This window comes from Kogia breviceps, chromosome 8 (assembly GCF_026419965.1).
Source record: "Kogia breviceps isolate mKogBre1 chromosome 8, mKogBre1 haplotype 1, whole genome shotgun sequence".
In the NCBI taxonomy this organism is placed as follows: domain Eukaryota; kingdom Metazoa; phylum Chordata; class Mammalia; order Artiodactyla; family Physeteridae; genus Kogia; species Kogia breviceps.
The window spans coordinates 19334808-19355904 of NC_081317.1; the positions used below are offsets into that span (position 1 = coordinate 19334808).

The window sequence follows — 21097 nt, forward strand, 5'->3', positions numbered from 1 at the left end:
TGGCAAAAACCAACCTCCTTACCAAGCTCCCCCTGGCCCTTCGAAGAACTAGCCTCTTGCCAAACTCACCTTGAAGGCTCAGCCTCATTCTGTGTCTTGCCACCCCAGCCTCCTTTGCTCCTTGGACATGTAGTGTTCTCTCCCACCCCAGGGCCTTTGCACATGCTCTTCTGGCTCTCTCTCCCTAGAACACATCCACCTAGCCTCACTCCATTATATCCAAGTCATCATTTGTGTTCCAGGTTATTAATCCCTTGCCCAGGGAGTCTTCCCTGACACTCTAACCTCTTAGCAGATCAAATCTGTCTGATAAACCTGCCCATAATTACATTCTCTTCTCCTTTATGCTTATCAAAGATGAGCATATGTGTATGAAATTACTTGATTAAAGTCCACTGCCTCCATCAGACTATATACTCCCACATTGGTTTTGCACATCACTGAATCCTCTGAGCTGGGTTCAGTGCCAGGTGTACAGCAGGCATTAAATAAATGCTTCATGTATAAATGAAGTTGGGAACGCACAAGCTAGATGGTTTGGGGTTCAAATGGTAACTCAGCCTCTCACTAACAGAGCACCTTGAAGAAACAATTTAATCCCTGGCCATCCCCTTAGAGGATGGTTATATCCACCGCAGAGGATTTTGCAAAAAATTAAGATGATGAAAATCAAGCACTTGGTGCAAAATGGGTACTGAATGACTGGCTGCTACTGTTGTCATGATTTAAAAGCCAGCTTGTCAAAGCTCCTAAGTTACCATAAAGGCACACTAGTTTAGCTGTGTTCGTTTTTACCTTCCCGCACCTTGTTCCAGAAAGGATTTAAGGTGGTTTCATAAAATAAAATATGAAAAGATAAAATTATAAAATTAGATTTAAAAATAAGCAAATGAGGGAAAACAGACAAAAAGAAGATCAAGACCAAAATAAAATAGAACCATAAAATACGATAAGAATAGCTTCCAGGGACTGAGCCCATCCTATGCACCAGGCATGGGCTTAGGCTCACAGTCGTGATTCTATTTAATCCTCCAAGACTCCTAGAAGGTGGGAAACCGTTACAATGGAAAAGGAAACTGAACCTCTGAAAGGAGAACCAGCTTGCTTGGTGGTACCAGGGGAAATGAAAGTAAGAAGAGAAGAAGTGAAGAGAAAGGGTAGCATACAAAATGCAGGCAGTCGTGCTGTGCGGAGCCTCAGACTAGCCCTCCACGGCACAGCACGGAGCAGAAAACCCACGCTGAGCTGGATCCCAGGCAAGGAGGTTGTGAACCGCTCCCCTAGCCTGGCTCTTTGCACTATGAGGACAGTGTTTGCCTGAGCAATGTGAGGACTTTTCATAGTGTCTCTGTTTCCCTTTCAAACCATGAGTTCCTGGATTCTTGGCAATAATCTCTCTCATCTGTTCCTCAAAGTGAGAACTGCAAGTCCTCCACTTAGAAATACTTGTTTCTACACCTAGGCTAAGAAAAAGGATCTGAAAAGCTACCAAAGAAACGTGTGGGTGTGTGCATGTGTGTGTGTGTGTGTGAGTGAGTGTGTGTGAGTGAACAGGGAGCTCTTTCCTATAAAGGGGCAAAAACTGGCTTGCCAAAAACCAGTAGAGCAATACCTTCAAAGAGCTGAAGGCAAATTACTCCATGCCATTTCATTCTACTGGTGTGTGTGTGTGTATGTGAACTGCTTTCCTAATAACAGTAGTCATAAAAGAAACCCTTGTTTTTAAGTTTTAAATCATCTAAGAAACAAGCCACAATGCAAAATGCCATCTCCCCTTGCCTCTGACCAGCCACTAATTCATTCATTCAACAAAATACTTACTGAGCATCTACTATGGGCCAAGGGCTTCCCTGGTGGTGCAGTGGTTAAGAATCCACCAGCCAATGCAGGGGACACGGGTTTGAGCCCTGATCCGGGAAGATCCCACATGCCGCGGCGCAACTAAGCCTGCGTGCCACAACTCCTGAAGCCCGGGTGCCTAGAGCCCGTGCTCTGCAACAAGAGAAGCCACTGCAATGAGAAGCCCGCACACTGCAAAGAAGAGTAACCTCCGCTCACTGCAACTAGAGAAAGCCTGCGCACAGCAACAAAGACCCAATGCAGCCAAAAATAAATAAATAAAACAAATAATAATAAAATTTTAAAAATAATAATACTATGGGCCAAGCCACATGCTAAGTACTGTAGACACAGTGATGAACAAAGCAAAACAGGGCCCCTGCACTTGTGGAGCTTACATTCTAGTGAGGAAACAGGACATTCAACACTTTATTACACAGGTAATTATTTAATTACACACTGGTAATTGCTATAGGGAGAAACAGGAATATATCAGAAGGTCCCAGCTTAGGCTGGGCCATCAGGAGAGTATTCCCCATGGAAGGGATATCTGAACTTAGCTCTGAAGGATGGATGGAAATTAAGCAGGGAAAAAAAGGCAGGGAAGGGGCATAACATACAGAAGGGACAGCAGGTGCAAAGGTCCTGGGGCAGGGCAGCATGGCAGGAACAGAGAACAGGGGCAGCAAGAGCCATTTAGGCAGGCCTTGCAAGCTGGTGAATGATAGATCTTCATGCTAAGCCTAATGGGAAACACTGAAACAGAAAGTGATTTGGTTGGCTGGGCATTTTTAAAAATCTCTCTGAGACACCATGCAGAGAACAGAAGAGGCAAGGAGGAGAGGTGCTAGGAAGCTACAGCAGGGATCCTGGCAGAGGGCAATCTAAGGAGTTGGTGACAGAGAGAATAGGTAGAAATGACAGAAACTGGCCTGGAAACACATCCCTAAATGCCCACCCTTATCTAAAGACACTTTTGTGCCCCTCCACTCCCCTCCCCCTCAATCATACTATGTGAGTCCAGTTCAGAATCCTGGGGGGATAGGGGAGGAAGGAATTAAGGGTCATGATCCTACCTCGCCCCCAGCCAGGAGGGCTCCCGCCAGGCAGGGCGCTCCACCCAGGGGAGGAGGTGGGCAAGGGGCCGGCCGCCCCGCCGGGGTCCATCTGCGGTTCACACGCCATAGCAGAACCAGCAGGACTTCTGCTTCCCCTTCTCAGAGCTGTGGTGCATCCTGGAGCAGCCAACTCAGCTTCACTTGCCTTCAGAAAACAGCACAAGAAAGAACTTCAGGCCTGGTCCTGGGCAGGCCAGGCTCCTCAGGCTCTCAAGGTCAAAGCCACCACCAGACCAGTGAGAGCCACCCAGAGTCTTTCCTTGGACTGTGGTCTTGCTGATCATGCTAAGGAACGTTCTCAGAGGGAGTGAGGGGGAAGAGCTAAAACCCTCCAAGGGCTTGGCTAAGACTTCCCTCTGGTCTTGGATCTTCTCCAGCTCAGACACATCGAGGCACCCACAGAGAACTCACGAGCTGACCAGGCCCCACTCCCAGGTATCTGGGATTTCCCTTCCTGACTGAGTACAGGATAGGTATATTCATCGTGGGGAGCCTTGTTTATACAAAGCAGCAAAATGTTATGAAAAGAAAAGAGCAAGGACTTTAGCACCAAAAAACCTAGATTTGAACCTTCACTCAGCCCTCACATGCTCTGGGACGTTCACTGTCAAGGTACTTAACTCCCTGAGCCTTTCTGACCTCATCTGTAAAATGGGTTCAGGGAGGCCTATCTGGCATAGCTGCTGTGGGGATAACACAAGGAAACATAAGTATGGCATCCAGTGCCCTGCTCATCATAAGGCCCATTTCCTCACAGGTTTCCCCCATTTCACAGGAGAGAAAACAGAGGGTCAAAGATGTGACATGACCTGCCCTAGGTGGGATGGCTGGGAGCTGTGGAGACAGGAGATGGACCAGGCCATCCAGCTGCAGAATCCAAGCCCATCATTCCCATGCCCCGGAACCTCAGCACCCAGGTCTGGCTATCGCTGAGCCTCCTCCCTAAACCGCCTTAAAAAAGACTGGGTCGAGGGAGACTGCATTTCCCAGGTGTGATCTAGTAACAAGCTCCAGTTGGCATCTGAGCTGCCAAGCTGTGGGATGGCAGGGACCGTCTCCCCTCACCTAGCCCAAGCCTGGCGCACAGCAGGCACTCCCAAATATCACTGAGTACCGGTCAGTCATATCACCCCTTACTTCCTCCCTCTTATCTTGTTCTCCCAAGCGGCATGAAAGCAACAACAGCCCAAGGATGTCTGCCCTGCATTTGGCAATAACTGAGGCCCTTTCCTGCCTCACCTGATTACATCCTAGGCCCAGGAGACAAAGAGAATCCTTGGATCCATTTTCCAGACCGGGAACCCAGGGACGTCATAGCTAGGAACCTGCTGCCCGGAGAAGCTGTACTGGAATCTCAGAGAGGTCCTTGAGCCCACCCTCCCTCCTCCAGGCAGGGGGGACCACCCACAAGCTGGAGGTGCACAGACATCCTTCCAGACTGCATGGACGGTTCATTAGCTGCAAAATCCCACAACTAGACATTGTCTTTGGGAAGAAGAAAACCCAGAACCCCAGTTGGCCCAATTAGCCTCCACAAAGTCCCAACCAGGAGCATCCATTCACCTGAAGGCCATTTAGCGTAACGGATAAAAGCAACCTGCACAGTCCTGCCACTTCTCACGTGTACGACCTGGAGCAAGTGACTTGTATCTGCCTCAGTTTCCACACATGTAAATGGGAATAATGTAACGAAGCTGTTGCGAGGCTTAAAGAATTCATACTTAAATCACTCGAGAGCAGCACGGGGCAAAAAGGAATATAGCAATCATTATTTTTACTCCACAGACGCTCCCTAGGAACCTTCTAGGGCCAGGCCCTGTGCTTTCTAAACTATAAAACCAGAAATAAAATCTTAAGTCCCTGTTCAGCCCTCCCTGCTGGGTACCACCATCTGGTGGGAAAGAGAAACTCAGAGAAAGAGAAATAACAAACAGACAATGACCAAAGAAGGCAGTGAGAGGGAGCCGGCAGCACCTTGGAATGAGGGAAGAGTTCTTCAGGAGGCTTCTTGGAGCAGGGAAAGAGGCTCCTGGCTTGGCAAAGGTAGAGCAAGAGAAGGGGCTACCAAGCAGGGAGAGGTACAAACCAGAGGCCAGGATGGGCCCAATCAGGGCAGCCTCTGCACTCACCCTGCAGCCCCTCATCCAACCTGGAGCCTGCAGAGGGCAGGAAGGGTGTTGGCAAGACTGGCCAAGGGCAGGTGCTGATCCATCACCCATCAGTATGTCCTGACCTGCCACCCCACTCAGCCCTGCACTAGCCCTAGGGGGCAAGGGAGGGAGGGAGAGGCACCAGGGTGGAGTCAGAGCCCTGAGGTTCCTGCAACTAACTGGTCATCCACTCCCCAGCTTCCTTAACTCCCACTGTTGATTCCACTTAACCAGACCTTCCAGTTATCCATCTTTTTGAGCTGAGTGGCAAGCCTGTGCAAAGGCTTATATCCTAAAAGTCCTGCTGAGCAAAGGTCTCCATTTCTGCAGACACTGAGTGCCCAGCTTCCCCAGGAGGCCCTGTGCCTCACTGAGGGGTGTGCGTGTGTGCCTTCGTGTGGGTTGGGGGAGAGGGGGAATCCTACAGTTTTCACAAGTCAGGTTTTGTTTTGTTAAACTGGAAAGTCCCAACAAGCTACCACAGAGGGTCTGTCACAGAAGTTTTGGGGTGGAAAAGCCTTGAGAGACAATGGCTCCAAGCCCTCCACTTTCCACATGAGAAAATTAAGACCCAGAAACGAAAGTGAACTATCCAAGGTCACGGAGCCAGGTGGAGGATGGAGCCACAACGGAACCGAGCTCATTCGGCCAAGGGATGTTCCGCCGCATCTGGCCTTGGCCTTGGGCAGCTGAGTCTAGCTTCAGGTTCTGCCCTCAAGTCTCCTCCCAGGTCTGCTGCCTCTGGGCCTCCCTCACCCTGAAATCACTCCCACTGTCCCAAGCCCACCGGCTCCCAGGAGTCGCCCGAGAGCAGCTCCCACGTACGACAGGGGGAAATGGGGCCCAAAGGTGCAGGAAGAACGCGGACGCGGCCCGCGGCGCCCACCCCAGACCAAGACACGGGCGCCCAGGCGGCAGCACGGGATCCGCGCGGCTCAAATCGGGGCTCTCGGCCACCCGCGCCCGGGCCCGCGCGCAAACCACAGGGGCGCGCGCTCCGGGCCCGCGCACACTCACCCGTCCGCGCCGCCGTCGCCGCCCTCACCGCCGCCCGGGGGGCCTGGGGACGCGGAAGGTCTGGGGGCGCCGCCGCCCCACAGCGCCGCAGCCTCGGGGCACCGCTGCCCGCGCTCCGCCCGCCGCCCGCGCCGCGCGCCGCCCTCCCGGGTCCCGCCCCCCGGCCGGGCCGGCCCCACGCGGTCACCCCACCAGGAGGAGCCGCCCGCCGGGCTCGCCTCGGGGCCCAGAGGGAAGCCGGCTCCCGGGCCCGCTTCGGAGCCGAGCTGGGAGCTGCCTCTCATCAGCCGGGCTCCCTCCCGGGACGCCGGGAAGCGCCTCCGCGCTCGCCGACCACTTGCGTCGCTTCTGGGGCTCGGGGGAGGGGGGCGGGGGGCGGCGGGGGTGGCCCGCCCCCCTCGGAGCCTCGGTCTCCCCGTCGTGAGAGCAGCGGCTTGCCTCTGAGGCACAGCCTGTGTCTGACAGTCACGGGACCCGGTGGATGAAGAAATATTTGGACCAGAAATTTCTTAGGGACGTTTTTTTAATAAATTATATGTGCACTGTGTTAAGAGCATCGGTTTGGGGATCAGGCTCCCTGAGCTCTCAGCCAGGTGTCTCTGATTTTTTAGGTCATCTTCGCTATAGTGTTTAACCTCTCTGTGCCTTAGTTTTCTGTAAACATTTGATACCGTTTCATGGGATTGTGTAAAGCTCTAATCAGATAATCGGTGTGAGGTGTACACAACTGCAGGACACATAATGGCCGCTCATTAGACGTTGGCTGCCACCCCCAGCACCATCACTCGAGATTTCAGGGGCATCTACAGTGACAACTAAGCCCTTCCCTGAGAAAAGCACTAACCTTGTGTACGTTTCCACCGAAAGGTATGGACAGATGTGTACACTATGCATTTACACAAAAGGGAACCTGTTCTATCCTGTTGGACACCCTGCTTTTTCATTAAGCAAAGTTCCTTGGCATTCACCTCATGCCAGAACACTCCCCTCTGTCTGGGTTCTTTTTCAGGGGTGCGTACACCTCCATGTATTGTAATAGGAAGGCTCTTTTCTTCCTTTGCCTCTCTCCACTCGTGGACGTGTAAGGGGAATTCCCACTCTTGCTCGCAGGCCTTGCTGGGATGGTCATAGCCACAGTGCCGGGTACATGCCACAGCCTGCCTATCTACAAGTGGACTTGCCAAGTCAGAATATGGGTGCAGTTTTAATTTCAGCAGATACAGTTGTCTTCATGCTCTGCCAGAGGCAGAGGTGGAGTGCTTGGGGACACGAGCAGGGCCGTGATTGAGGAATAAGCAGCTGATGCTGCCCAGGCAGCATCCTCATTCACCAGACAAGTGAGCATCCAGGAAGCAGGCTACTAAAAATTAGTTTATTCATTTATTCATCAAAAGATCGACACTGAGTGCCTGCCGAGTGCCAGGCATTGTTCTGGGTACCACTGAGCAAGACACACAAGATCTCTATTTAGTTTCCCTAATTTCCCAAAACACAATCTGGGGGCATATGGGAGCAAGATTCATGGGCTGTTGGAGTCTTCCTACCTGCTGACTGGATGTTGAAAGGGATCCTGGGACAGGTGTGTGAACTGGTCACCATCTAAATCCTGCCTCCCCAGCAAGGCCTACCTCCTGCATGAAGCCGGATGTCATACTCCTGCCCTTTCGGCCGAGCTACCTTCACTCTGCATTCTCACTGCCCGTCGCTCTAGCTTGAACATTGACACATCAGCCTCCTTTGCTAAGGAGGCACAGAAGACGTGGACCTTTGGAACTGGCTGACCAGGCTCCACCAATCACTAGCATGTGAACTTGCACAGGCCGGTTCCCCTCTCTGAACTTCAATTCCCTCATTTATAAAAGGATAAGAATATCTGCTAAACTGAGAGATTTTAAGAATTAAATGAGATGATGAAGTGCTTAGCAGAAAGTACTGAGTAAAAGTGAACTGCAGGCTTCTCATTGTGGTGGGTTCTCTTGTTGCAGAGCATGGGCTCTAGGCGCACGGGCTTCAGTACTTGTGGCACGAGGGCTCAGTAGCTGTGGCTCGCAAGAAGCCCGCGCACCACAGCAAAGGGTAGCCCCCGCTCGCCGCAACTAGAGAAAGCCCTTGCCCAGCAATGAAGACCCAACGCAGCCATAAATAAATTTTAAAAAAAGAAAAAAGTGAACTGCATTTCTGGGCAATTCTTCTGCATCTCCAAAAATACGGCAAATGGCAAGGCCTAGCACTATGGAGTGAGGGAATGGGGGCTCCATGGAGAATGGAGAAAGATGAATGAAATCTGATAAAAGGTGAGTAATACCTAGTAACGTCCACTGGAAAGCAGTCTTCAGTGGCGCTATCTTGATGGATTCACAAGGCTCTCTGTGGTAGGCCCAAGCCCCTCCCTACCCCCCAGCCTACCCTGTACTCATCTTTACCCACTGTCCCCCAACCTCTGAAAACCCGAAGCTCCAAAAGCACAGACCATCTCTCAGTTCCTCCTACACCTGTGCTCTCTCACTTCCAGCTCTCAGTGGTTGCCATCCTTCTCCATCTGGAAGGTAACCCTCAAACCTCATCCTCACCTCATCGCCCAGGTAACTGACACATTCTCAGGTCTCAGCTGAAAGGGCCCTTCTTCTAGGAGCCCTCTCCTGTCCTGAGCCCAGGCCAGTCCCCCATTCTCATAGTTACTCTTCCTTAACCTATGGCCACACCTAGCCCTCGCTATGGTCACCGTTCAGTGTCCTTTCCCAAAAGGAGAATAAACCTTTGGGGCACAGGGCTGTTTCTGCCCATGCTCAGAGCTGGCCCCCAGCCATTGTTACACACATCTGAATTAGTGAATGAATAGCTATGAATGAAATGATCCGGGCCTCAACTACAGATAAATCCAAATAACCACAAACCCCAGCCAAAGCCACCATTACTCAGCATTTGCTCCTTCATCCTGTCATGTTTGCAAGGGTTACAGGCCCATGTCTGAGGGCTAGCTGCCAACCTTGATGAAGCAAGAGGGAAAAAACTTCTTCCTGGCCTGGAAGCATCTTCAAGTGTGGCAGCAGACAGGACAGGAGAGAGCCTCAGAACTATGGGATGAGTAAGTGAAAAGGCAAAGATCAAAAATTAGATCTTGTTTTTTGGAACTCGTCTGCCAGTTGTAGAGTCATTGACTTTCTCTTTTAGAGACACACTGCTTGAAACATTGCCATAGAACAAATTGAACTAAATCATACAGCAACCCAGGCTGGAAAGTCAGGCAGACCTGGGTTCAAATGTAGACTTGGCCACTAATTAGAGCCATCTTAAAAAGTATTTCCAGGGCTTCCCTGGTGGCGCAGTGGTTGAGAGTCCGCCTGCCGATGCAGGGGACAGGGGTTCGTGCCCCAGTCCGGGAAGATGCCGCAGAGCTGCTGGGCCTGTGAGCCATGGCCGCTGAGCCTGCGCGTACGGAGCATGTGCTCCACAACGGGAGAGGCCACAACAGTGAGAAGCCCGCGTACCGCAAAAAAAAAAAAAAAAAAGTATTTCCAAAAGCACGTCCCACAGTACGTTCCACTGCTCCTGGCTCCATTAAATTGATTCGAAATCCTGGGAGTCACATCACACGGTGAGTACTCCCCTATAAGGTATGCACGTGAGGGCTTCCCTGGTGGCGCAGTGGTTGCGAATCCGCCTGCTGATGCAGGGGGGCCTGTGAGCCATGGCCACTGAGCCTGCACTCTGCAACGGGAGAGGCCACAACAGTGCAAGGCCTGCATACGGAAAAAAAAAAAAAAAAAAAAAAAGATATGCATGCGAGAGCTTGGGCCTAGACACACCACTGTCCTTGGCAGGAATGTGCAGGGAGTTAGACAAGTCACAAGCTATTTGTCAGGAAACTGTGTCAAAACCAGAAGAAATACTTTGGGTTTTTAAAATTTATTTTTATTCATTTTTGGCCACGCTGCCCGGCTTGTGGAATCTTAGATCCCCAACCTGGGATGGATCCCGGGGCCCCTACAGTGGAAGCTCAGAGTCCTAACCACTAGACCGCCAGGGAATTCCCTGGTAAAAGTTTTTAGTGGTCTAGATAGAAGATCAAACCAGCTACAATATTCCCTAAAACCAAAGCCTAAGCCAGGGCAAGGCCTTAACTCTGTATAATTCTGTGAAGGCTGAGAGAGGTGAGGAGGCTGCAGAAGAAAAGTTTGAAGCTAGTGGAGATTGGTTCATGAGGTTTAAGGAAGGAAGCCGTCTCCATGATTCAGTAATTGTTGATGTAGAAGCTGCAGCAAGTTACTCAGAAGATCCAGCTAAGATAATGAATGAAGGTGGCTACACTAAACAACAGGTTTTCAATGTAGACAAAACAGTCTTATGTTGGAAGAAGATGCCATCTAGGACTTTCATAGCTAGAGAGAAGTCAGTGCCTGGCTTCAAAGGACAGTCTCTTTTATTAGGGGCTAATGCAACTGGTGACTTGAAGTTGAAGCCAATGTTCATTGACCACTCTGAAAATCCTAGGGCCCTTAAGAACTGTGCTACATCTACTCTGCTTGTGCTCTATAAATAGAACAACAAAGCCTAGATGACAGCACATTTGTTTACAACATGGTTTACTGAACATTTGAAACCCACTGTTGAGACCCACTACTCAGGAAAAAAGATGCCTTTCAAAATATTATTGCTCATGAACAATGCATGTGGTCACTAGCTGGCATGGAGAAAGCTACTATTGGCAATTATAGCAGAGATATTTTTTACTCACCAAATAACCACAGGATCTGCCTTATTTCTTAGCCTCCCTTGCAGTCAGGTTGGATCATGTGATGCATAAGGGTCAATTAGCTGAGAACACGTGTCATTTATTTCAGGACGTAAGCATAGACGAGCGGGTGCACGTTTGCCAACTTTTTCTTCCCTTGCCTCTGGAATCATGGGAACCATGTGCTAAAATGGTAGAGCCACAAAGCGGAAGTGATCTGAATCATTGCATCACCACATGGAGAACAGCTGCCTTGGTCACCCAACATTTATCAAACATTGTAAGAAATCTTTGTTGTATTAAGCCACTGAGACTTCAGAGTATATCCTATACCAAGAAATAAGAGCTATTATTAGACATATAATCAAGGATGATTAGGATGAGAAAAGGAGAACCAAATTTTGCAAAATTAGGAAACATTTTTTGAGTACCTAGAATGTTCCAGGGATCATGTGGTACTTTCAATAATTTTGTTGTTGCTTTAACAGTGGTTGCCAACTGGGTGATTTTGGTCCCCAGGGGACATCTGACCATGTCTGGTGACGTTTTTGGTTGTCACAACTGACGGGGTACTACTGGCATCCAGTGCGTAGAAGTCAAGAACACTGCTGACCGTGGTCTGGATACACTTAGCAATACCAGGAGTAAAGTCCTAACAAAACCAGGTATAGTTTGGGACATATTAGGATCGAGATGCTTATAACTAAATGAAAATATCAAATAAGCAATCTGAGAATTCTAGAGTTCAGGAGAGTTGGAGATAAAAATTTCGGTCTTCAATATAGATGGTATCAAAGCCATGAAATGTAGATGGTCTCAAAAGGCGATGTAGAGACATACGAGAACAAAACCACAGGAAAAGATGAGGAGGAACCAGCAAGAGACTGGAGAGGCAAGGCAGCACACTGCTGCAGAAGGGAGGCTAAGAAAGTGGCTCAAGAGGACTAGCCAACCCTGTCCAATGATACTGAAGGTCAAGCAGGCAGAGGATTGGACCCCAACTTGGTCATCACTGCTGACCCTGACGAGCAGTTTCAATGGCATGGCAAGCCTGACTGGAGTGTTTCAACAGTAAAAAATGGAAAAGCTCATACAGAAAATTCTTATGAGGAATTCTGTAAGAGGGAACAGCAACTAGAGACGGAAGTGGCCTGAGATCCACCCATCCTGTCACATAAAAGATACAATTTTTTAAAAGGCCATCTAATTCCCCCGTAGTTTCAGCACGATGTTCTTTCAATTGTTTCTACGTACCAGCAATTATCTTGCAGCCAAAGACTTTCAACTTCCAATGGGTCAGAGGGCATTTTTTTTTTCATATAAATGTATTTATTTATTTTTGGCTGCCTTGGGTCCTCGTTGCTGCGCAGGCTTTCTCTAGTTGCGGCGAGCTGGGGCTACTCTTCATTGCAGTGCGTGGGCTTCTTGGTGTGGTGGCTTCGCTTGCTTCAGAGCATGGGCTCCAGGTGCGTGGGCTTCAGTAGTTGTAGCAGGCAGGCTCTAGAGCATAGGCTCAGTAGCTCCGCGGCATGTGGGATCTTCCCAGACCAGGGCTCGAACCCATGCCCCCTGCATTGGCCAAGCGGATTCTTAACCACTGTGCCACCAGGGAAGCCCAGAGAGCATTTAATTCTTAAGTGCTAGAGTGAAGTTACTATAGGTACTGCACTGAGCATTTAGCCCACCAGGAAGGAAATATGCTTGATAACCTGTCCAAGGCTGCCCCAGGACAGGGTGCTCTAGAGAAAAGGCAAACTTCAGGTCTACTAGTTGTTTGCTGTTTTTGTTTTTGTTTTTTTTGTGTGTGTGTGTGTGTGTGCGTGTGCGTGTGTGTGTTTGGCTGCGATGAGTCTTCGTTGTGGCGAGCAGGCTCCAGGGCGCACAGGCTCAGTAGCTGCAGAGCAAGGGCTGAGTTGCTCCACAGCATGTGGGATCTTAGTTCCCTGACCAGGGATCGAACCCCTGTCCCCTGCATTGGAAGGTGGATTCTTAACCACTGGACAACCAGGGAAGTCCCCTGCTTGCTATTTTTCAGAACAGTTGTTGGGTGAAATCACAAGTGATTTCCTTCCTGCTAAGATACGTACCATGAATATTTTCTAAGTATGTATGTGAATGTGTGTGATACATGTGCTAATTTAATTTCCTTAGTGAAATTCTGCAGAACATCTGGGTCAAAGTGCATTTTGCATTATCAAAGAGGATGAAGCAGAGGGGAAAAATATGCATTACAGAGTCTTGACTTTTAAATGATTATTAGTACAGTATCAGTACACCAAGTAGTGACATGTAATAAGTTCTTGAATTCTATCATCTAGTAATTTTAAATAAGAGAAACCAAAAGCAGCCCAATACCTGTACCCATTGTTCTAACTCTTAGCCGGAAAGGACTATTTTAAGGCTGGCTGTTCACATAGGTTACAAGTAACTATTTACTACTTTTTCATAGATAAAGCCCCTGACCTTCAAGAAAGATTTAGGGAAAAAAAAAATATTTAATCCCTTTCTTTCTTAAGAAAATTATTTTTTTTAAACTATATCTAAGGTCATAGGAAGGAACCTTCATGATCTAACTTTTGAACAAGTAGAGTTGCAACATAAAGCTATGACTTAAAATTAAAAAAACAACTATATCTAAGAAAGAAAAAGTCAGTGTCCATAATATACCACTTGAGCGAAAAGGCATAGGAAAACAGACAACATATACCCATTAAGTTTCTAAGAAATACGAGGTAAAAAGATAAAATCTTTGGATAGGCTCTAAGTTTGTACAAAGAAGCTATGATTACTATTCTGCAAAAAGTGAAGGGACCTATTACATAATATACAGAAATAATTTAATGCCTTTTCACAAGAATATAACCCAAGCCTTGTTAAAGCCTCATATTCTATGAAGGCATCTAAAATGCCAATCCATGGCACGGCGCTTTTGCTCTTCCCCTATCCATTTATGCGGTAATTCTCATGGATTTCTGGCCGAATGTCACAGACAAAGGCCAAGAGGTTGTCCAGGACTTCATCCCTGTTCTGCCGGAAGTAGGTCTGAAGGATGGTCATCTTCTCCTGGGTGTCCTTCTCCACTTCAGTGCTGCAACTGCCATGGGATCCCAGAGCCTGGAGTCGGGGAGCAAGGACAGAGGGAGCGTCAGGACGATGCTCCGGCTGGGCAGGAACATTTAATAAGCAGCTTTCTGACTTCTGAAGAAACCCAGTCTCATAACGAATATAAATAATCAGCAGCGTGACTGAAGAGCGTGAGAGAAGTCAGGGTTCCCGCGGTTATTGAGAGAAGGTGATACAATCACTTGGGTGGCCAACCTTTCAACATCTATCAAAAGGTAAACAAACTGCAGAGCATTTCCACTGCCAGGAAATTATCCTGGAGAATGACACAGTCACATCCCTCTACAGTCTCATGTGCAGCCTTAACCAGAGACTGGAATGAGCCTAAAGACCTAACAACTGAGGCCTGGTGGTTAGTAATACGTCTCCTTGTGTGGTTTTAAAGGGGGTAGATACATGGTGGTTTGTTTTTTTTTTTTAAAAAAGCTCTTAAAAAATAAACACAAGGGCAATACAATTTAGGAGGAATATACAGTTTCACCATTACTGGTTAATGTTTTAGCTAGTAAGCTCAACAGTGGTTTCACCAGTATTAAGAATACGTGAGGGCTTCCCTGGTGGCGCAGTGGTTAAGAGTCCACCTGCTGATGCAGGGGACACGGGCTCATGCTCCGGCCCGGGAAGATCCCACATGCCACGGAGCGGCTGGGCCCGTGAGCCATGGCCACTGAGCCTGCGCATCTGGAGCCTGTGCTCCACGGCGGGAGAGGCCACAACAGTGAGAGGCCTGGGTACCGCAAACAAACAAACAAACAAACAAAAAGAATACGTGACATCTGTTCTTTCAAATAGAAATATTCTACAAGAATACACAAGAAACTGTTAACAGTGGTTATCTCTAAAGAGGACTGTGGGTCTGGGTGAGAGGGAAATTATCCCCTCATTGTTGCCCTGTTTTACTGCTTGAAATTTTTAGTGCATGGATGTCTCACCTCTTGTTTCCATTTACAACTTAACACACACTGATGGACAAATTTTCTTTTACTGTCCACTGTCTTCTCATTGTTAACTGTTATGCCTACTTCATTAGAATGTGACCTCTCAGGTTCTTAAGGTATCACTTTTTTGTGCCTGACTTTTCATCACCTAAACTGCTGTCTCCTCACTATGAAGGTTTACTACTATATCCCTTCACATTTGTGTAACACATCAGTTTACAGAGCATTCTATCATGTGACCTGTTCCCTACTCCTCCATAACCTATGAGGAGGCTATCACTCCCCTTTCTACAGTTGAGGAGCCCAGGGCTCAAAGAAGTCCAAGTGAACTGGCAAAGATTCAAACCTAGGGCTCTTCATACTATCACTGTTGGTATTACAGGAATACCCTGAAGCATTTCATAATGGTTGGCTCAGCTGCTACCTCCATTCTATGATGATGTAAACTATATGCCAGTCCCCAAGTCCCAGAATTTGTTTCAAAAATGAAGAGGTTATAATGAAACACTGCTAGAAAAATTCAGAGCTCATGCTTACGGTGCAACACCGAGACTGTCTCTGTAAGCAACTGCAGCATGATATAAAAATAAGATGACAAGATGGCTGCCCTGCCTGGAGTATTTCTACACTGTCTCATGGGCAGTCAGACAGCTTACAGCACCAATCTGCCCTGGTTCACGAATCAGAGACCCATTTCAAGTCTGAATAGTACTGTCATCACCCAATGCAAAGATGAACGAAACTTTTCCTACTTAATGCTAACAGGGAGGCATGAGCCTTTAATCACTGGACTGGGATCTGGGAGGGTGTGTACCTGGAACTAGTGGAGGCCACAATGTATCAATAGAACTAGAGAATGAAAACCACAAAGCCAAAGGCAGAGATGAGAGATGGAAATAGTCTTGAGAGAATTATTTAAGTTCCTAGATCAAAATAACCTTAGCCTTTACCTGGGCTTCCAATCATATAGGTCAATAAATTCCATTTTGCTTAAACCAGTTTGAACTGTTTTCCGCTGCCTGTATCCTAGAGTCCTGATAGAGGTTCTTTCCTCTACAAAGCCTCCTCCATCCTTTCCCTTTTCCAGAATTTTCCCTACTTTCTCTGTACTTTCTGTATCTGGTTTTGTGCTATTATTATATGCATCTTACACATTGTGGTCTAGCCTATACTACTGATCAGTGACTATACTAAAGTGGGGCTCCATGGAATTCAGGGTTATGACCGTTACAGCCCTCTTCAGTTGTCGGTTTGCGTGACTTACATTTCATTACTAAGTGTCCCTGACCACCAGACTGTACACTAAACTCCATGAGGGCCATGTCTGTTTCTGTTCACAGCTGATCCTCTAGCATCTGGCACACATTAACTGTTCAAAAGATATTTAATAATATTTATATTCAATATATAAGTAACTTATCTCTATAAAATTATCTATATTTAATATCTAATTATATCTATTAATAATTCAATAATTTAACTGAATAAATGAAGACTAGGATTCTAATGTTAGTTAAAAATTAATCACCTTAAGAGATTCAGCCTAAGCATCCAATAACCAAATTTTCAAATTTCTACCAGAATCAGAGTCACTGAGCTATGCTGGATATTTTGAGAGCCTAAGGGGAAGAGGAGGAGAAGGGAGCCTCAGGAAACTAAGGCAGTAATGAAAATAAACTGAGCCCACCGCAGCTTCCTTGGCCTTGAACTCCTTCTCCCTCTGCAGGCGGTACTGTTCAATTTCAGCCTGGGCTTCTTCTTTGGCCTGCTTCAGCCTCCGGTTCTTTCCTGTTTCAAAGGAAGTGGTTAAGAGACAAGCAGAAGAGGAAGCAGAGACTGAGATGGTAAATTCTAATAAACAAAGACAAAAGTTTAAAGATACAGTCTCAAAAGACATGCATGGGGAAGAGGGAGAGAGGGAATTCAGAACTAACTAATAGTACAAGCTCTTGCCTCCTGTACTTAACAAGACTGTACTGAAAAAGGAAGTGACTAGATAAAAAGGACCAACTTCTATACCTACAGACCGTAAAAATGATGCAAAAAATTTTGGAATGTGTCAGAATATTCTCTCAATCTCAACTACTAAGAACCAACATAAAATGGGCGACATTAGCCATCTGGGGAATTCTTTCTCTTCCTGAGAAGTAAACACCTAAGTATGCTGCTGATTACAACTGGAGCTCAGCTTAGAAGCTTAGCAGTGAGGCTAATACACTCCCAAGGGACATCAACCTAAACTGTAACTAATGAAACAGATGATGTAATATTGGAAACTAAAATCCATGCCTGTGCACGAGGAAATAAGTAAAAGTGGTTCTGGGAAGGAATTCTGAATGGTGAGCACTGGACATAAGACTGCACAAGCATCTAAGAAGTGAGAAGACACAGGGGCTCTGGTTTTTAGAAGAGCATAGTTTAACATAAACCTGGAAAAATTCTCTAGGTTCTATCAGAGGCTTTATGAAAACAGACCACAAGATCAACCAACAAGTTTCCCTGTTCACCAAACTTCTAAGACACCCAAATGGGATGGTGGGGGAGGGGGGCAGGTCCTAGACAATCAATTGAGGTTTTATTTAATTCAGAGTAAAAGACATCCTGCATCTAAAAGCAAGCTGTTATAATTCATTGTATAGCAACTGCCTGAAATCCCAGTCAGCCCATGTAGATGAATGAAACTGAATTTAACCTTCCACCTCCTGAATAACAACAGGATTTTGAACTGGTGATGACCCCATGACATCAATCCTCCATGAGGCTAGCCTAAAACAATCAATAGGTTTCTAAGCCCCACAAGGACTATCTCTCCAAGTATATATTTACTCCAGTACTATTTAGTGCCTACTCTTTACGGTCTGCTGGAGCCAACTTCTATCCCAATGTCCCATATGCTGTCCTCCTCATCTGCTATATATTCAAAGCCATATTCCAAAGCCAAGGTTCTTTTCCAAACCAACAAATTTTAACATAGGCTGAACATTATGCAGTAGCTCCACAGAATTTCACAATACCACTGTCCTGATCACTCCCAACAACTATGGCTCCCTGAATTAATTACTTAAGGTAAACCATTCTCCACCTGTCAGCAAACATCTTCAATGTTCAATTTTGATTGGCTTCTCTGAAAACCTAAAAATATCTGAGGAGGAAATCATTTATTTTAAATCTTGTTTTTTTGTGGGCCTTACATGTGGAGGCTAGCATTTTGTTTCACTCCCAATGACAAACCACATACAAAATTTTTTAAAAGTTTATGGTCCAAGGGCTTCCCTGGTGGCGCAGTGGTTGAGAATCCTCCTGCCAATGCAGGGGACATGGGTTCGGGCCCTGGTCGGGGAAGATCCCACATGCCACGGAGCAACTAAGCCCGTGTGCCACAACTACTGAGCCGGCGCTCTGGAGCCCACGAGGCACAACTACTGAAGCCCGTGTGCCTAGAGCCTGTGCTCCACAGCAAGAGAAGCCACAACAATGAGAAACCCGTGCACCGCAACGAAGAGCAGCCCCCGCTCGCGACAACTAAAGAAAGCCCGCACACGGCAATGAAGACCCAATGCAGCTAAAAATAAATAAATAAATAAAATCTAAAAAAAAAAAAAAAAAAAAAAAGTTTATGGTCCAAGCAATGATTTCATGAAAAACTGGGGTTGGACCATTTTACCACATCATGCACTGCCTCTTCCCAATTCCTAACTGGGTGTGTCAACCATAATTACAAGTCAAGAAAGAGAGTAACTTCTTCAAATTATATGTCTTCTCAATACTTCTGTTCCTAACCGCTGCAAATTCTGAGACGTATATTAGCCATAAATTCACTCCTTTAAAACAAGTTCTTTCAGTCACTATGTAATAGCTACCTGAGATATACAAGTCCCTGCACCAGGCCTGATGGGATAAAAGAAGATGTATAATATGACCACTACCTCCAAGGCACTCAGAATCATTCTTACCATATGCCAAGTACCTGTTCTTGCACTTCCCCCAAATATTCTCACATGCTTCCCAACAGATACAACTTCCGCTGCTGATGAGCCATCACAGGACAAACTCTGAGAAGTCATTCTGGAAATACTGCATCAAGGTCATGATCAGAAATACTCCGTGAGGAACACAGAACTTCCCAGTCACCAGAGCAAGAATAGAAGACTTGTTCCCATCTCCAGTTCCCTCAAAGAAAGCTTTCCCAATGAAGTACAGAGTACCACACAACCCCTATCTGAGAAAGTAAAAGAGCCATGCTTGAAATCTACTTGGGTATGGGATAAGAGTATAAATCCTATTCTGGGGGAAAAAAAACACCAAGAAATTACTAAGATTAATAGTTTTTGGTATTTTACCCCAGCTATTTTGTTTCCCAGGTTATGGTCACACCATTTTTCTCTGAGCCTCATTTTTTCCATCTGTCAACTAGGAAAAGAAACATCTATCTCACCAAATGGGAAAATGAAGATATAAAAGTTAAATTAGACATAGTCCCTATTCTCCAGCAGCTTAGTCTAGTGACTGAGCCATATAAAGAAACAGCTTACTGCACAGTGATGACGGAAATAGGTACTTGGGGAGGACTCCTAGCCTAGACTGAGGGGAAAAGAGGAAGTCAAGGAAGGCTTCCTGGAAGAACTACTGCCTAAATCTTGATATCTGAAGAAGCCTAAATGTTAGAGGATGAAGAGTAACCTAGGAAAAGCTCTTCCAATCAGGAACCAGCTGTGCAAAGGCTTGCAGGTGAAATCAACCAAGGTGCCTTTGAGGAATCACTATGTCTGGAGCGAGTACCTAAAAGCGAGATTAGAGAAGGCCACAGCCTGATGCAAAAGCACCTCCTACACCCTCTTAAGGAATTTAGGCTTTACTCTGCGAGCACTAAACGTTTGTGGACTATAGGGGCGGTGGGGAAGTCATATTTGCAATTGAGAGGTATGACTGACTGCAGTGAGGAGAACCAAATGGAAGACAGGAGGAAGCCTCCCACTCACCAATCTAGATTCGATCCACCTGTTAAGTTCTTGAGCAACCTCACATTTCTCAACTCTAGCCCTCCTCTCACCTGCAATTAATCTACCCCAAAATCTGCTTCCTTCACTGGGGCTTTGAACACCACAATAAAGACCACAGGTGTCCCAGGTACTGTGTTTGGCACGTATTAACCGCAATGAAAACACAAATGTAAGGAATTAACGAATTAGGCTACTACGGGAGCCTCAGAGAACTTGATGCCCTGGACTAAGATGCTGGCTGCAGGGATGGAGAAAAAGTGAACAAATAAACCTTGGCAACTGACTAAACATGGCGAACGAGGGAGGGTCTGAGACGTGGCAAAAAGGACTGTTTCCAGACTGAGCAAAGTGTAGATGGTGGCTCCCTACAATGAGACAGAGGACCCCAAAGGAGTGCGAAGGGGGAGACCAACGCGTTCCGTTTGGATAATCCACTTTACACGCCCCCCAGACCCTAAGAAGGACGTCCACTTTGTCTCCACGCCCTATCTACTAGCCTACATCGCAGCTCTCAGGCGACCTACAAGACTTCCTGAGCCTCGGATCCAGAGAGCTGCGAGTCACACAAGTTCCCGCGATTGTAACCAACCCCGCCCCCGGCCCCGTCAGCAGTTTTTCGGGCCTCACCCACCTACCACTCCCGCGGCCTGCCCGCAACTCTTGGAGTCGCGCCACACCTGACTGCCCCAACCCCAAACTCACGCTTGCGGGCCTCGGACACCTTCTCGGCGGCCCTCTTCTCGGCCTGGAGCAGCTGCTGGATGCCCTGCGACTGACTGGCCATAGCTGCGGCAGCGTCTCCGAGACGCCACACACAGGCCTAAGTCGCTTCGCTTGCCCCCTCGAGTCAGCTGACCCAGCCGCCCAAGATCTGCGCCTGCGCCTGCGCCGCCGCCCCGCCCACCATCACGTGACCTCCGCAACGCCGCGTCAGCTGACTTCATTTGGCGTCTTGTGACTCGGAGGGGAAGAGGCGAGGTGAGGCGGGGCGAGGCGGGGCGAGGCGGGGCGGGACGGGGGCGGGACGGAGGCGGGAGACCAGAGCGCCTTGACTGCGCCTGCGCAGCATCTGCTGTTGCTGCCTTCCTTTCTCACGCGCAGCTCAAGGCACATTCAAGGTCTGTATTTTCTCTGGTTCTATTTTTGTGGCCGCTCTAAGACGTCGTTATTGCAGTAATCC

The 21097-nt window shown here is 47.5% G+C and overlaps 2 protein-coding genes across 9 annotated transcripts in view; both read right to left on the reverse strand.

Moving 5' to 3' along the window:
- The window catches only part of TMEM268 (transmembrane protein 268), a 66262-nt gene extending 54072 nt beyond the window's left edge, over window positions 1-12190 (reverse strand). For 4 of the 8 annotated variants that reach the window (XM_067040889.1, XM_067040890.1, XM_067040888.1 and 1 more), the window contains exons 1-2: window positions 10860-11113; window positions 2916-3102 (exon numbers count right to left, since the gene is read on the reverse strand). In XM_067040889.1, coding sequence (XP_066896990.1) covers window positions 2916-3024 — 109 coding nt within the window. In that variant the 5' untranslated portion in view covers window positions 3025-3102; window positions 10860-11113. Of the gene's footprint in view, window positions 1-2915; window positions 3103-6124; window positions 6236-6311; window positions 6561-10859; window positions 11184-12110 lie in introns of those variants that run through there. The other 4 variants (XM_067040893.1, XM_059071111.2, XM_067040894.1 and 1 more) reach the window with 4 other exon arrangements.
- Window positions 12191-13094: 904 nt separating this feature from the next.
- Window positions 13095-20819, reverse strand: ATP6V1G1 (ATPase H+ transporting V1 subunit G1). The gene is made up of 3 exons (XM_059071115.2): window positions 20620-20819; window positions 16605-16705; window positions 13095-13970 (listed from the first exon to the last, which is right to left on the reverse strand). Exons 1-3 carry the CDS (start codon window positions 20699-20701, stop codon window positions 13797-13799), a joined length of 357 nt encoding a protein of 118 aa, XP_058927098.1. The 5' UTR covers window positions 20702-20819; the 3' UTR covers window positions 13095-13796.
- Between the last annotated feature and the right edge of the window lie 278 nt (window positions 20820-21097).